At 44.6% G+C, this 16,720-nt stretch overlaps 2 protein-coding genes across 2 annotated transcripts; one reads left to right on the forward strand and one right to left on the reverse strand.

Annotated features, from left to right (window-relative positions):
• LOC107647094 lies at positions 4,011-13,902 on the forward strand. The gene is made up of 4 exons (XM_016351217.2): positions 4,011-4,219; positions 12,192-12,272; positions 12,384-12,462; positions 12,538-13,902. The coding sequence occupies exons 1-4, from the start codon at positions 4,011-4,013 to the stop codon at positions 12,874-12,876; spliced, it is 708 nt and encodes a 235-aa protein (XP_016206703.1). The 3' UTR covers positions 12,877-13,902.
• On the reverse strand, positions 12,158-14,109 carry LOC107647095 (NADH-ubiquinone oxidoreductase chain 1). The gene has a single exon (XM_021104633.1). It carries the CDS (start codon positions 14,026-14,028, stop codon positions 13,729-13,731), a length of 300 nt encoding a protein of 99 aa, XP_020960292.1. The 5' UTR covers positions 14,029-14,109; the 3' UTR covers positions 12,158-13,728.

Genomic DNA, 16,720 nt, shown 5'->3' on the forward strand with positions numbered 1-16,720 from the left:
ACAAAGGACTAAAGTTAAGGAAGCCGACTCTCGTTCTTTGGACACCAACCTATGACCGAACAAAAAAAGGTTCGTCACTCTTTTTCACATACACCGGGAGAAAGGGTTACGATAGCAAGCCCCTCCTCGGCCGGAGAGCCTCCGGGACAAGGGGGCGCATGCATATAACGGAGCAACCATCCACTCTTGAGATTTGTATTGATCAATCGATCTCCGCGTCCTGCCAGTTCGCTAAGTAGACTCACTCTCCCGAGGGGCTACAAAGGCTGGAACTATTCCTGTCAAAAACAAAGGACCTACTTATCATCCTAGGAGTTAGCAGGTATGATTGAGTCCCCTCTCTGTCTGTCTCTCCGAGTTTCTACTACTAAGTAGCACTTCTGCTATTCAATCATAGAATCGATTCCAATCAAGCTGAAAGATGAAAGAAACCCTATATTATTAGTAAGCTCTAACGCCCTTCCTTCAGCCGGCTCCGCCCCATTGTTGACTTTTATCAAATGGATATTTAGGGATCTCTCTTGTTCATAGATCTTGAAACCAGATCCATATCCATTTCTCAATATATATATCTATCTTTCTATCTATCGATAGATATATTGATATAGATCTCTATCTGGATCTATCTCCATATCTATCTAAGCTAAGAAAGAACCAATACTTAAAGGGCGTAACCAACGGAAGGTTCTCACCCTGTCCCCGACATTGTTCTCCGACGATGCCCCGCGGAATGGATAAGCGAAAGGGGCCTTCTCTTTCTTTCTTCAATCGTTCCGATCAGGACAAGTGGGTTGGTTTCGTCCTTCTATCTACGCAATTCTCTGTCTTCGTTCGTGATCATGTTGGGCGAAAGGTAGTTTGTTGTAGAGGAGCGGCTGTGAAACGGCGATTCCCCCCTTTCCATTGAAGTGGGGGCCTCCTTCCCCACCATTTTTCCTATTTATTATGGATAGGGATTTTACCGATGCTGAAGGTAGCTTGCTTACCAGGCCACCCACTTTAGAAGCTAGTCGCCAGAAAGAAGCGGCGAGGACGCGAAGCTGTCGTAGAAGCTGCCCTCCCCCCCTGTAGTCGAAGTACTCGGCGCTACTTTGATTCAATTCAAAAGGTAACGACTTTTTCCGGTTTCCGCAACCGTAATCATTTGTCACTCCGATTACTTCATCCATAAACCTTTTTTTTTTCAATAGCGGTACGCTAAAAAAAAAGTAAAGGATAAGCTTGCATTCTAGAAGCGGTAGCTTCCCGCCTCCTTCATTTCTACAGCCTCCTTCGGTGATAAAAGTTCCCTTCCCTTTTCTAAAATGCCCGATTGGTCTGCCTCAGCAAATGTACAAAGTGGACCGCTGTTTGGTTGGCTGACCCTCTTCTTACCATTCGGGTTGGGTTGACCCAGAAGTCAAGTTAGAAGGAATGGAACCAATGGAGAGTCGTCCGCAGTTCACACTTGGGCAAAGACAGTGGCTTTGTTTGGAAGCAGAACACGAACCGATTTCCGCTATTCCGGGTTCTTATTGAGCGTAGCGAAATCAAGGTTTATTATAAAGTCAGCGAAGTTTCTATGGTGTTTTACCTTTGCGTAGTCTCGGTCCACAGTGGAAGGCTCCGTACCGATGCCTCACTACTACTTAATTAATGGCTAAGCGATTTCATAACCTGAGCTTTCCTTAACCAGCTGACCTTACTTCGTAACCTTAACGTACTTTCTTTATTACTATATCATAGGCCTTCGCCACTTCAAATGTTCGCCCTTTCTTTTTTTTATTAGAAAAAAACGAGGCCTTACTTATTCTGTTCAGGGAGGATGAAAGACAAAGAAAGGGATCGGGGGGCTTATTGATCGGAGAAAGGGAAGAGACTTATTGGACCTAACTGAGAAGGAGACAGAAAGGGATCACCTGACCTTATCTTGAGTGAGAGAGGCTAGTCGCAAGGCAGAAAGCTTAGTCTCAAGTCTGAGGGTGAACGAACGGGATTTCTATTTCATTCAGAGCCCGGCCAGTGACAGAAAGAAATACATTGACAGACGGAGTCACCGACCAGAATGACATGTATCCGAAGTCCTCTCCACCGGATACTGCCCTAAAACAATCCTAAGCTTCAAGCTCATCCAGAAAGACCCCAAGCCCACTAGCGGACTACTGATCCTATTAGAAAAAAGAAGACGAGACTCGTGCATGTGGGGTGGATTCCCTTTTGTAACTCAATAGGTGATTTGCAGCAGCTACACCAGGGGAAGAGTGGGCATCTATTTATCTATTACTTTCTCTTTGACATCGGATTGAGACTTGAAGCTTTAGCCTGAAGGAAGACAAGATCAGGAACCCCAACCCACTGTTTTGTGCCACGCGGTTGAGCTTTCCACTGTGACATCCATTCTTGTCTAGTTTTCTAATAGAGGGAAAGCAGCTCTCCTTTATTAGAGGGTATGCCTTTACTTGTCGTTAGGAGAAGTCGCTTCTAAGGTATCATCTTGTAGTTCTAGGATTGGTTGATGTTCTTGCCTAGTAAGGCTGGTAAGTTAAGTATTGTCTAGTTAAGTTCTTCGAGATTCTCTTTTGAAGAGGCATTTGTTCTTGGACGATGAAAAAAACTTTGATAAACCAGAGGTGTAATGTAAGCAAAGCCCTTCCTAGCAATAGTGGAAATGTGATTTCATACTAAAACTTGACGCCTTGAACACGCTTTCTATAAATAAACAAAAAAAAGAGGCGAGTCCGATTGCTTCGTAAGTGAATAGGGGTGAGTTTAGCTAATGAATAGGTTTTTTTAGTTGTGGTATAAATGGGGGGCTTTAGGCCCCATTGCCTTGTTGTTGTTTAGTTATTTGAATCCGTTTTCTCGCTAACCGAAGATGAAAGGGGGGTGCAGAGGCGCAGGAAAGGGTGTGGTTGTTTAAGCATCCAAAAGTTGAACTTGTTGTTCCAGAGGTGCTTGTACCCGATCTTCACGGCACTGGTAGTGAGATACACTCTCTTTTCTCTCTTGCTTGTGGCATTGTAGTCTTTTTCTGCCTTTTACTTTTTTTTATGATGAATTAGTCACCTTAGCTCTCATAAGCAGCCCTTCTGGTGAACCGGTTGAGAAGTAGGCCTTGTTGGCTGCCCCCGCCAACTAGAGATCCTCAGAAGCGAACCGAGGAGGAGGCCATCTCAGTGATGATTTGATCTCCTTTTCTGACCTATGCTCTTATCTTACCTTGGGTACATGACCATTAGTTGCCTCTGTGTAGTCTGTACGTAACTCTTCATCCATTAAGGTAAAGGGAGTGCTTTCCGTCTCTTACTTAGAACGGTGTTATTTATTGGCTTTCTCCCTCTAGGTGAAGTAAGACTGCTTTTCATTTTTCAAATCATTCAATCATCGGTCTTTAAAGCCTTGCTTAGCTTCATTCTCCAATCTTATCTAAGTCAATATGGAACTCTGCCCTTTCCACTTAAAAAGAATGGGCTTCTTCTTTCATGCCATTCCTCATCCTCTGGAAAAGGAACTTAATCTCACTAATAAAACTCACCCTTGCTTGGCCTTCTTCTCCCCGTTTTCATTGGGTTACGAAGTAAGATTCGGCTAGCTTTTAGCTTGGAGTGGAGTAGCCAGGAAGAGGCACCGAGGGAAACCTTGACCAGAAGATCAGCTAACCTAAGCGCCCACGAAGAGAGATTTCGAATAATGAAAAAAGTAGGTAGTAGGCCTTCACTTTAACCAACCTACTTGATTTCGTTTTTTTCTTTCGCACTCAACCATCCGCTCTGGACGAAGCTCGCGCTCGGCCCCCCCAACTAAAAAAATGACCTTTTCTGTTTCGTTAAGGAGACTTGGAAACCATCGTTGACATTTAGGTGAGAATAGAGTGAGGGTGATAAGCTAAAGCCTATCATTCTATTATTAATTTATTTCATTGGCCGGTAAAAAGGATAGAGTAAAAAAGGGGAGAAACCTCTCAACCAGTGGGTTGGTGCCAGACACATCCATCTTATTGTCACCTACATTCCCGTCTTCTGCATTGGCTGATGGAGATTGTAATTCCGGATGAATGGAACTTTCGCCACTTTCCCAACCAGAATAGAATGCAGCTCGATCCGGCTGAAAACCTTGAATCTGAGACTAATGCCTTTGTTGGTTGGGCCTTTGCCTTTGATGCCTCACCACTTTCAGATTCAAGTGCTAGTTTTCTTACAATGTCGATCGGGAAAGATAGAGCATCTTTTCCCCGGCCTGGGTAAGAGTAAGAAGTAAGGCCTGTGTCTATGTCTATCCATCTTATAATCCGAATCCAAGCTATACCTCCTAGCCTGTTCTGTCGGTGAAAAGTGCTAAATCCGTGCGTGTAATGAGAGAAGGCTCTTTCTTTTCTACTCGTTGTAGAGTATAGTATGTCATTACTGGTCTTTCTTTGGCTTTAGCTATTCAGGAAGATTTCCCCCAAGTTTTTTGCTATTTTACTAGATCGAGATGCTTAGTAACTCGAAAGATAGGACTTTCTCTCTTCGACTTCGTTGTGCTGGCTGTGTCGCTACTGCAAGGGAGAATCAGAGTGACAATATGGGAGTAGTTCCTTTTGTATACCGTAGGGTATAAAGGTAAGATCTCTCACGTGTCACTATTAATATAATAAGGAGCACCTGAAGGTAACCCGATCAGAATCCTAATCCGAAGCTTGTCCGTATGATGGCCCAAGTCTTACGATTATTTTACCAATGTCTGGTGTTTGGAAAACCTTTTCGTAAGCCCAACCTAGTAAAGGGAGCGGGGAATTAATTCCTTTATCTTTCCTCTTTCAACGAAAATGCCTAAGCTCGCAGGTTGGCAGAAAGACAAAGGCTTGACGACCTACCTAATTAGCTAGACGAACTTCCCAATACACCCCAGTCCCAGGTCTGAAGCCGGACATTGATTGACTCATTGATTCCGAGATAGGCTCCTACTCAAAGCAAAGCCAGGCTTTAAAGACCGAGCGAAAGGCCCCTTCACCCCCGCTTCAGCTCTTCTGTAAGGGTAAGGAACCACCACTAGATTCTGGCTTTAAGGCTGAATTGGCATTGTGCTGCCAGAGGACAGCGAATGTACTAGAGTAGCTAGCGTAGCTTCCAACCCCTGCTTAGAAAACAAGAAAAAAGGATTAAGAGAAGAGCATATAGAGGAAGGTTGGATGTAATTCAAGTACAGAAATACGGACATGAGCCCCCACAAACAAGCTCTCGGGCAAAAAGAATTGGAAATAGGCCAAGCCTTTTTCTAGAACTGTTCGGAAGAAGACATAGGAGCCTAGCCGATCAAGATCCTCAAGAGTCAAGAGAAAGAAATCGATCGAAAGAGGACTAACTATAGGTTCGATCGATCTGCTTCCTTCAGTAGTTAGTTACAAATGTATGATAGGTCTATCATTGTTGGCTAGGAAGTCTGCACAAAAGTTGCCTTGGCAAAGGCTGTGAACAGGGGTCACTGTGAGTTGTTTGATCTGCACAGTCTTAAAGCATAGCTCTTCACGGGAGATACTCAATCTCAGCATTTGTAATCAGACTTAGAGCTTCTGCAGAATCAGTTTCAAGGATGCCATCTTTTATTTCATAACCTTCAACAGCATTAATCGTCTTTCTATTGCCCAAAGTTTAGCAACTAAACTGAAACTTTTGACATGTGCCCACAAAAACAAAATAACCATCCGCCTTGGTCATCTCTTGCAATCCCTCCAATCCCAGGAGGGCCAGGCTTCCTTTTGTTTTGCACACCCATCAGTCTTCAATTGGATTCTACCTGCAGGTAGTTGCTTCTTCTTTTTGTAAGGAGGAAAGGACATTCGTATATATCAAGGTTTTTTCCTTACCTTCTGGTCTGAGTGCCACTTCCATCTCCTCTGCATAGGTCCGAAATTGGGGATGATATTTATGGTATGTGCTGCGGCCTTCAATTCAGTCTTTGTTCCTATCTTTCTATATGTGCCGGATAATACTGGGCAAAATAAACAGCCAGCAGACACCTGTGAGTCCTATATCCGTGCTGCCCTGCAAATTCTTGTGAATCCGGAATGAATATAAATAAAACAGCAGCTACCAAAGTGAATCCAAAATCTCTTCGATTCACTTAAGGCTTGTGAAAGGCCAAAAAAGGGATTCCCAAGATCTCTTTCCTAGTCGATCACTACTGGCGGAATGCGCCCCAAAAGTCTACCGCGAGGGCCTAATCCCGGCTCTCTTTATATATCCTAATTTGATTTTTCATTAGGTGCTTTTGTTTTAATTGCTTTCACGCACTGGTCTACATAAGATCTCACTTGCCAGAAATCCACAAAACCAATTCTGGAATGGCAAAGAAAAAGGCTTTCATTTGAAGCACGAGAATGAGGTTGGATGACTATCAGTGGAGAGTTGGTTAGAATGACTAGAAGACAAGTTTTCTCAAAACCATTAAAGTAAAAAAGTCCTCGAGAAATCCCCTCATCCGCAGATTGGAGACCAAGGGTCTTTCCAGGAGGCTCGGGTGAGAGGGGTGTGATGAATAGAGATTTCCCACCAGCAGCTTCTCCTATCACTTGACTTCTGCAGGCGCTGGATCTTATCTTAAGGGAAATGGCCAGATCCATATTCTATAAGATACGGATTTCAGGTAGTGAGAGAACCGAGCAAGTCCTCACTCGAAGAAGGCCGGCTTAAAGGCAAATTGAAGTCGAAAAGCCTTAGATGACTCTTTCGAAAAGGACTTCCCGGATTCAGAAGTAGCAAACCGTCCCTCTATTCCAGTTGCAAAAAAGAAAGGAGGGCAGGCTTGCTAGATTGCTTGCGTCTATGATCGAACTTGAAACTAGCCCCTGGAGAGGTAGAGCACAGCGTAAGGGAGAGAGTGAGGGTTGAAAAGATAGGGATCAAGAAGTTTCGAAAAGCAAGACAAGACTTGGGCACCGTAGAGCAGGCTTTCAGGCGACAAGCGGCTAGGGGAGATTAGAAAAAGGGGTATGCACGCTTGGTAAAGAATCTCCTAAGTCATGCTTAAATGTTAGAAAAACCTATATATAAGCTGTGGTCTAATCGAACCTAGCCCTTACAAGGGGACCCTCAACCACCTAGAGATGGACACGAAGACGAATAGAGATCTCGTCTCGAGAAAGCGCACCAACCAAAGCAGAATGCTATGTGATCCTATAGGAGTGGTAGCACTTAAGACAGGACAGTTATAAAGATAGGTATTAGAAAGGCCGCCATTCCTGATGTTGGAATGGGGTGGGGCTCCACCAAAACAAAAAGCATGCAACGACAGAAGAAAGAGGTGGGCCCCCCCGATCCCTATAGAGCCAAGCAGGTGGGTATGGACGAAGACAACGACTTAATCAACTGGATCGACCGAAGCTATTTCCTCTAGACAGAATGAGGGGGCTCTCTTTAGAGACCTATTAGTGATTGGGCCACCCCTACAGGTCCTATCGAACCAGCCAACTCCCTCTAACTCTCTCGCTCCAAGTATTACACTCGTACCCTATCGGTGGAGCATTCCTCCTCTATGGAAGACACCCCACTCACCTCTACTTACCAGACTCTATTCCTTTCTCACGTCAAGAATTAGGGAAGTGCTTTTTCTACGATTCGCTTGCCGGGCAAAACTCTTCTCTTCGCTATCCGAAATAGCGGAACTTCTAGCCATCCTGAGCTCTCTCTCACCTTCCGAGCAAGCAGAGCTCAAGAGTTAGGCTCCTGCCGAAGCTCGTCATAAACTGACGAGTGGAATACCTCGCTTTTGATCTTCGCAGCGTGTGGCCAAAAGCCTCTCCAGACAACGAGAATGAGATGGAAGCGGACACACATCCCGTTAAAGGGTCCTCAATAAAGGATTCTCCCAGAGTCTTGGGTCGTTTGTCTAGAAAGAACTAACTTCATGAAAGAATGGACTGAGCATAGGGTGCTCGTGAAGAAGGGATGCCCTTACCTTTAAAAGAAGCCTTACCACCCGAGAGTGAGAGAGCTGCTTAAAAAGAGAGTATATTGCTACTGCTGCAGCCGGACATTCTAAAAGAAATCCTTTTCCCCATTCTTCAAAGAGAGTCTTTCGAAGGGCTGGTCTCGAAGTTGTAGCGTGAAGGTCGTCTGGGAATGAGGTTTCGCGACAAGAGTACAACTTCTTTCCTGCTTCCCGGCTGGCCTATCTTTTCTTTCTTTTTGCCATTGGAGATTGGAGCACGCCTTTCGCTAGGAAGGGATCTGTTACGAGTACGAAATGCTTTTCACATACAAGTTGGATAGCGCGATAAGACAGTTACACTCCTCCGCCTGGCATTCCAGTTCAAATACTAGTTTGTGAGGTAGCTTACTCTGAAACTTGCTCATGTCATGCGTGAAAAAAATGGTAAGAGTTAGGACCATGCCTTGCCCGCGATAGGCCTCCCTTGAACTTCCTCTGAATTTGATGCCATCATCGGCTGTTTCAAACTCTTGAGATCGAAGTTAGCACTAAAGTAAACTATTGGGGAATAGGATGATCCGCCTAGAGCAGAGCCTTTAGGGTCAGACCGGGGAAGGATTCTTTCTTGCTTTCTGCCTTACCCCCGTATCATCTAGGGTTAGAGCCAGGAGGGCATAGGAATTAGGAATTGATAGCGGAAAGGGGACGACTAAAAGGACTGACCTAAGGGTCTTCCATCTTTACAGTGAGTCCACTTCTTTACAGAACCGTAACAAAACCTAAAAGTTCCTTTACCAGGCATTTTGTCCGTAAGAGTTCTGACTGGATCTAGGGAATAGTAAAAAGTAATAGAATCCCTGGGAATAGTAAGGGAATTCCCCGTTTTGGGAATAGATTAACCAGGTTTAGTAGTGCTAATCCTTATATAGAGAACTCCCGATCGGGGCCTCTGGATTAATGAAATAGGTAGATTTTGTTCTGTTGGGCGCGTTAAGCCCTTCTACGGCTACCTTTGACTCAGAAGTCGCTTCATCTATTCGTTCGGGCTTCTCATCTCCTCCAGGACCAGAAATGATGGTGCCTGCCTAGGTCTGAGTATCTGGTCCCCAAGGGGGTCAAGCAAGGGATGAGATAACTCGATCTGTTGGGGGAGGAGTTTACTTTTCTTAGGATAGGACTCTTTTTATCCCTCTTCCATGTAGACATAAATGTTTACAGCCGTCGAGTGCTTCCTGGTGTGAAGTCCTGTGGGTGGTCCCGCTTTGGTAGTCTGGGATTTGATTTCTCCATTTTATCAAGCCTGCTAGATCAAAGACGGCTAGGGCAGGAACAGGTTAATAGCTAGGTATAGGTTGTTAAAGGGTTAGGTCAAGGTCAAAAGCTGGGGCAGTGGAAGTTTTCCTTTCTGGGAGTTCTGTTCCATCCCTACAGTAATCTATAGGTATTTCCCTGAAAGAGCTAATGATATGATAATATATATTTCTAAAGATTCTAGAGAATAAATAAGTTCCCCTTCGCCTATCTAATCTTCTTTCTCTACAGGAGACTACTCTACTAGTATACTTATTCAGCTGGGACGGTATCTTTATAGTCAGTTTCGGGCCGCTTATGGATAAGCCGTAGTTGTTGACGGAAGAAATGAGGGTATACTAGATGGAAGCATCCAATGGAGACACTCGCGATCGATAGATTGTGTACGGTTTTAGAAGTTGCCTTATTAGAGAAAGGGGAAAGGGCGGTTAGTCAAATTAATAAGAAGATAGAAAAAAAGACGTTTTGTGAGATACGCGGAAGGACGACCTTGAGGCCTTCTTTCTAAAAGTAGCTAGAAGAGTAGGCTAGCTAGCCTTTTTCCGCAGGCTGCTAGTTGTAGCTTACTCTGAAACTTGTGCTTTGATGCTCTTCCTGTAGCAACTTCACTCGGAACTCGTTCTTAGCTCACTTACTGAACTCGGCTTCGCCCTTAAATCAGTAGGGGTGAGCAAGGGTGGTGTTAAGTGTCTGGTCTTGGCCTAAGAAGTAAGTAGGGAATGACAAGAAATGCTGCGAAGTGAGCTTGAGCTTGGTGGTTCCCTATGAGGAAGTGCTGCCAAAAAGGGACTACTCCCCCAACAGATCGAGGGCCGGGATTGGACACTATTCCTTCATGTGGATCGAGAACAAGCCACTTTTTATTAGTAATAGAAGGCCAGGAGCACGCAAGATCTCTTCTCTCGAAGGAGCAGCTAGGTTACGCGCGAGCGTATCAGTACTCTCATGTCATGTGCCACTTAAATCTTTCTATCGATGCAAATACCCTACTTATGATAGGGGAATCAAAGGGAGCAAATCGAAGGCGGTTTACGGATCAGATCAACAACCTTAAATCAGTAGGGGAGGAGGAGTTGAGCTAGTAGCTAGAGGGGGAGAGCGAATAGACGCAAAGCGAAGGGGCCCTCCTTCGTTGAGAGGACGATGAAAGAACCATTTCAAAGCTATTAAGCTCCCGAAAAGTCTAAGGGTTTAATGGATGGAAGCGGCCTAGCCATAATTCGAATGGTAACTTCGTCGACTGGGGAGTTATCCACAGTCAACCTCTTACATCTAAACCTCTTCGCAAACTCTGCTCCACCCGAGAGACTTAATTTGAACCACCTTTTCTAAAAAAAAGAACAAAAAAGCTCGATACTGGGAAGAAAGGCGTAATGGTACCTCCCTAAGCTTAGCGCGCGGAAGAGGGCTCTTTAAACTGAACTAAGTCCAACTCCATAAGGAAAGCCTCTGAGGGAAAGAATTTCTAGGGGCCGCTTGTTCTCGGATGTCAAGAAGGAAGATGAACCCACTTTATTAGCTCCACAGAGGCATGAGCAACCAGATCCCCTTACGATAACACACTTGGGCATGAAGACTGAAGCTCCCATTATGTCGGGTCTTACTGACTCTAATTGAACTCTTCCGCGATGGTCTAAAGCCTTTACGGGCTGCTATCCGTCTTCAACCATCATTACAGTGCTGCTAAGGTAAGGGTCAATCGCCTGAATCAAGGCCAGAGGTTGACCCCTAAGATGGATGATGCTCCTGTGGAGAAAGGCCTCTAAGCGATCTGCTTAGCTTCGATCTCTTCCCTTGCTCTCCTCTAGCTTCAAATCCCTTCATTAGACGAGTGACTAACCCATCCCCAGTCTTGACACAAATGGGGTTTTAGACTAAAAGAAAGCACAGTGGGGAAGGGAAGTCAGAGGGGAGTCTTTGTAGCGAGTCTAAGAGCAAGCCTTTTTTTTTAAGCAATTTCTTCTGGTGACACGGCCCTCATGTGATAATAGTAAGGGAGGAATCATTGTCACAAGGCGTAAGAAAGAGTCACCAAGGGTACCGATAAGATGTGGGATAGAGCTCCATTAGGTAGTTATTCAAGGGAGTTTAGTCTAAGGCTGACTGGTGGGGTTTGCCATCCTGTTCCAACAAACAAGGGGGAGGGGATCCCCATATCGTCGCAGGATGGTAGAAAGGGCCTTATCTTATACGGCGCTCAAACCAATCCAAATCCTCGGGTGTGAAGGTTTTATTCCTCACATCAAAGGCGTAACGAATACGGGGAGGCCACAAGCAGGCATGTGACCATTGGGTACCCTGTGAGTGCCCAACGACCAACAGCCATTGAAAAGCGCCCAACTCATGAGAAAACGATGTGAATGATGAGCGAAAGTTCTGAATCTTACGATAAGGAAGTTTCCTTCTCCCAACCCACACCCTTTTCGTCAATGAGTGTGTCAGCAAGGCTTTCCGGGTTGGGTCAAACCGTAACCCTTGTTCAAGGGGTATACGTTTTATCCAGGGAGCATAGCGACTAACTGATAAGTCGATTAAAGTTCTCCTTAATCGAACTAACCAGCCCCACCACCTCGTCAATATTATCGGGTGGGGTTCTACTCTACTAGAAAACGTTGATTTATCAACCTTCTTTGCCAAAGTAATGATCTTTGACAGAGAGAATCTTTTTTAATAAAACTTCACCAGCATGTCCGCTTTCTCATCCTTCTTCAGAATCATACGCCTATGATGAGACGGAATGATCCGAGGGTAACCGGACCGAGTGAGAGAAACTGGTACCGCATTGTCAGGATGAACGAATTCATCACCACCATAGGCCATCATCAAGGATGAAGCTGCTTGCTTTAAATATAATAAAAGCGCAGAACAACCACCCTGATTTCTGACCAAGGTGAACAATGCGAATAAGAACAAGATGGATCCACACAAAGAGTTCCTTGTTCAGATCATCAAAGATCACTAAAGCACCTTTTGGTATGTATTGCCCCCTAAAGATCAGATCCACCAGACGAGAAACTCAATTCTGCACTGCTGCTGAGTCGTCGGACTTATCCACCAAGGGATTCGTGGAATTTATATGGATTGCGTTGGGGGAAATCTACCAAAGCTAGGCAGATAGATAGACCCCTTTCCCGCTGCTAAGGGGGAGTAAGAAACTAAATCAAATGAAATTTTTGGAATCAGCGCCTCCTTTTTTTTGGGTATGCGGGTACTACGAGTCCTCTTACTACCAACCAGCAGACATCATATGGCTGGGTCTTGCCGGTATCAACAACAAGAAAAAAACAACCAAATGGAAACAGCAATTAACTATGGCTCTTGGCCCAGACAACGTCCTAGGCGTCGGGGAGATCAGAGCAACAAGGAATGCCTAGACGATGTTTTTCTTCCTGGGCTGCAGTAAGCAGATCGAGAGGTCGTTCCGTCCCTTGTCCCCGAGGAAGGGTAATATGTTCTCATAAATTCTTGCTCCAATCTGACCTAGCTGGCGAGCGATCCCAGTTCGCGGCAGAGAACAAGACAGCAAGCGAGAGTACCTTTGTTCGCTTCTTCTCCACCAAGCACGGAAGTTTAAGGATAACTGTGGGTCGGTGGCTACCTAAGGAAACTCCGATTCGATCCGCCCCCCAGCTGGGAGGCATCTACCTCATCCCGATCACAAGGAGAGGTTCACCATGATGGGGGTACTTGTCTTTTTTCCCTTCCGGAAATAATGAAATGCAGCGGTAACCATCCTTTTGTTGTGTTGCGGCATGCTCCTCAGATTTACGGATTCGCAGGGGGCCTCAGGCCCTACTTAGTTGACTTACAATGACAAAGGCTTGCAAAACTAAGTAGGGCCTTTTGAATTGAATCTTAAGTAGTCTATCAGTGGTGCAAAGCGGCTTTGTGCCCCTTTTCAGTAGGGGAGCAAAAGGTTAGACCTTAGAAAGTAAGCGAATAGCGGTTCTTCTATGTGGGTATGGCCTTCCCCCTTTACTCTCCTAACGTCGAGCTAAGTGACTTCGTAACCTTTGCGTAGCGTAGTAGAATGAAGGCTACGCCCCTTTCTGGGTGAGCGCTCTCTTATCTATTAGCCTAAGCGTCTTCGCTAACTCGCTCGCCTACTATACCCACCCTACTATACAATACATTAGTAGGGTATAGTAGGCTAACCCATAGGTCCTTAGTAGCGTTGACAAAGAAGAACAGCTGGTTAAAAGACAGTGAATCTTAAAATATATATAAGATATGATATTAAAAGAATAATATATCTATTTTTTATAGGCCAGCTTGACAAGCTACCCTTCCTCTTGATCTTAGGTGCGAAGAGAAAGATCTCTTTTTTATGACTTCCACTTATCTATCGATCCCGGCCCGGAAAGCTGGTAGTATTAAGAAGCCAGGGCCTCTTTTTGAATGAAAGAAAGGGTTTATGAGCCCTAGCCCTGTAAGCCCACACCTGTGTAGAGTAGATCGTTCAACACCTGCGGCACTAACCCATTTTTGACCTATGGGTCCTAGTCTCATAGGCGACCGAACGGCCGCCCCCTAATTACTAGACCAACCTGCTGTAATAATTCCATAAACACCTAACGAAGATATGGCAAACAAATAAAGTAGCCCTATGTTCGAATCTGACAATACCATACCATAATCAAAAGGTACAACGGCCCGAGCGACCAGACTTAACATAAATGTAGCCACTGGAGCCATTCTAAAAAGGGAGAAATTAGCACTACTTGGTGAAATAGGTTCTTTTAGAATCAATTTCAAACCATCTGCTAGAGGTTGTAACAATCCGAACGATCCCACTACATCAGGACCCTTTCGACGTTGCACGAAAGCCATTACTTTACGTTCCGCTAGCACTAAAAAGGCTACTCCTAGTAGAAGTGGTAGAATTATTCCTAGTATTTCAGCTGGAACAGCTATGTACGTTTTCAATTTTCTATTAACTCATGATCTGGCCTGGTCGACCCAATCATGAGATTGAAGGACGGGACCTTTTCTCGAAAAACTTTTTTTTCACATTTTCGGAACTAGAAGACATAGTTGATGAGATCTATAAAGTTCAAAATCTGTTCGCATAACCAAGCATTTTGGCCATGTAACATGACATCATAATAGTCATTTGTCAGAAAGCCCGGCATACAGAGGGCAATCCGATCGTCTCCAATAACAGCCCGAACAAGGTCGGGCATCATCCATTCGGGAGGTAATTGCCTCCCGCTTCTCCTCACCCACTTAGTGTATTCATTAGAGATTCGATTAAGTCCCCCCTCAAAGTCAGGTGGAGCGCTTTCAGCATCTGACCTAGTGGAAGAGGTACTTAACAGACTGTCTAAAGACATAGTATCCGATAGCATAAATTGGACATCACTGGCCCTACCTAACAAAGGGATGTCCATAGAGAACTAAGGCCTGCTCATTCATGATATATTTCTTTGTTTGTAAACGTGCTCTGCTCCCCCCAAAAAAAGAGAGACTTGTTGGAATTGTAAATCACCGGTTGGGTTGGTCCAACCAAGAAAGACATGGGATTGGGGGACATTAATGAACACAAGACCAAGACAAGACTTGGGCAGCTTTTTCTATTTCTTTCGCCTTCTCAGGTCTTTGTTTTCTTACGAAATTTTTTATTTCACCAATAAGCAAGCTATAGTAAGTAAAGTAAGTTTTTTCAGGTGTGGTGTGCTTTGGGGGCTGAGGCAAAAAAAAGACTGTACCGGGTGTCCTTTCCTCTCGCCCGACCATTAAACTCAGCTATCTCGAGCTCACTGAACACTAACTTAATCCTTATTCTTTTGACCTTTAGCTTTGTGTAATTGAGCTTGACTTAGTTGGTTTCAAAGGGGCCCGTGGCAGGCAACCAAGTCTGCTAACCTTCACTCCTTTTTTTCCGGTACTGCTTGCTGAGATCGGCATAAAAGATAGGGATCGGATGGAGTTCTTTCTTTTTAGAATGTATCTGTCGTTCTTGGAGTTGCCATTTTTGAGTATGAGAATGAAGAAATGAGATCTTTTAGTAAGCGTAGGGAGCGCTGGGATCCCAGAATAGGATCCCGAGCGGAATTAATAGTAGGAAATCAATACACAAGTCGTCGGTCTTTCTTAAAATTGGCCTTCTCTTCGATCTTTTATTCAATCTTTTGTATGTGGTAGCCGCTCATTTGTCTATGTATGGTATGTGCGTAGGAATGCCCACATTGAATTAGCATGAATGCCGGCTCAATCAATCCCATATCACATATAGGGTGATGTAGAGCTCCTGGAAGGTCTTTCTTCAAGCCAGCCTAGAGTTCATGAGTTGAGGGGTTTCGGAGTTAAGTCGAATATGCCAAGAGGCGCTCACCCAGAAAGGGGCGTAGCCTTCCTATAGTTCCAGAGACGGGAGGATAATAAGACCACGATCCTCCTTCTTAGGCCGATCGAAGTCGAAGGGTTTCAGATCGAAGGTTGAGGCATTTCTAGGAAGACGGATTCTCAAAGGTTACACCTAGGTAGAAAGGGGATTTGACAGATAGAGAAGTGGGACGGAAGTTGAAGGCTTTGTCCACTCAAGCCCCCTTTTTTTTGCTCTTCTTTCCTTCTCCACTTCAGATAGTTCGTTGGGGGTCTACGAATGAGAAGAAGAAGCCCCATCTTGTTAAGTGGGAGCGGGTTTGCCAACCAAAGGTTAATGGGGGTTTAGGCATACGGAGGATGAGTAAGAATAATGAAGCTTTTCTCATGAAGCTCGGGTGGGGAATATTGACTCTTCCTAATGCGCTATGGGTTAAGGTGTTACGTAGTAAATACATGAGAGAGGAGGTTGGTGTTCCTCAACCCGTGGCCAAAAGTGGTGATTCGCCTCTTTGGAAAGGAATTTGCAAGGTGTGGGATTCTTAAAGAAAGGGACGAAGTGACTCGCCCTAATCAATAAGCAGGAGAGGTTTGATGCTTCTGAATTTATTGTATTAATTCCACTTCCTACTCGCAGTATGGTAGGGTTCATCTTTTTGTTGATTTTGCCGGGAACAGCAGGGTCCTTTGATTTGCACTTTATTTATTCTGCCCTGTTTTCATTCATTTTTCATTCACTTGTATATCTCTGTATTTATATGGATATGAAGTGTTCGGTCTATGCCCGAACGATTGGTAAAATCAATAGAGATTCGTTCTTATTAATGAGTTTGTTTAGTTTTAGCCATCTATTTCTTTGTTTACTACCCATCAGCAATGACTTAAAACTCTCATGCCTATTCCCCATGGGTGGGAGTGCAGCCATCCTCTTTCTAGTTCTCCCAGAGACACCTTGGTTTAAACCTTGGATGCTTGAGGTGTGCAGCATCGCCTTCACTATAAACAGTTGCTTTATCTCTTATCTCCTAGGTCTGTTTGAGAATATTCTCTATTTACTTCTTGCTATAATTTGCTTTAGACTTTTCCATTACCTGTACTTAGGTTTCCTGAAGTTGCTCACATCGAATCTGGGGCTGTATAACGCCTTCTTGTCTATTTTCATAGCCATAGTGGGGTGTTATGCCACGCTTTCCCAGAT

This window comes from Arachis ipaensis, chromosome B06 (assembly GCF_000816755.2).
Source record: "Arachis ipaensis cultivar K30076 chromosome B06, Araip1.1, whole genome shotgun sequence".
In the NCBI taxonomy this organism is placed as follows: domain Eukaryota; kingdom Viridiplantae; phylum Streptophyta; class Magnoliopsida; order Fabales; family Fabaceae; genus Arachis; species Arachis ipaensis.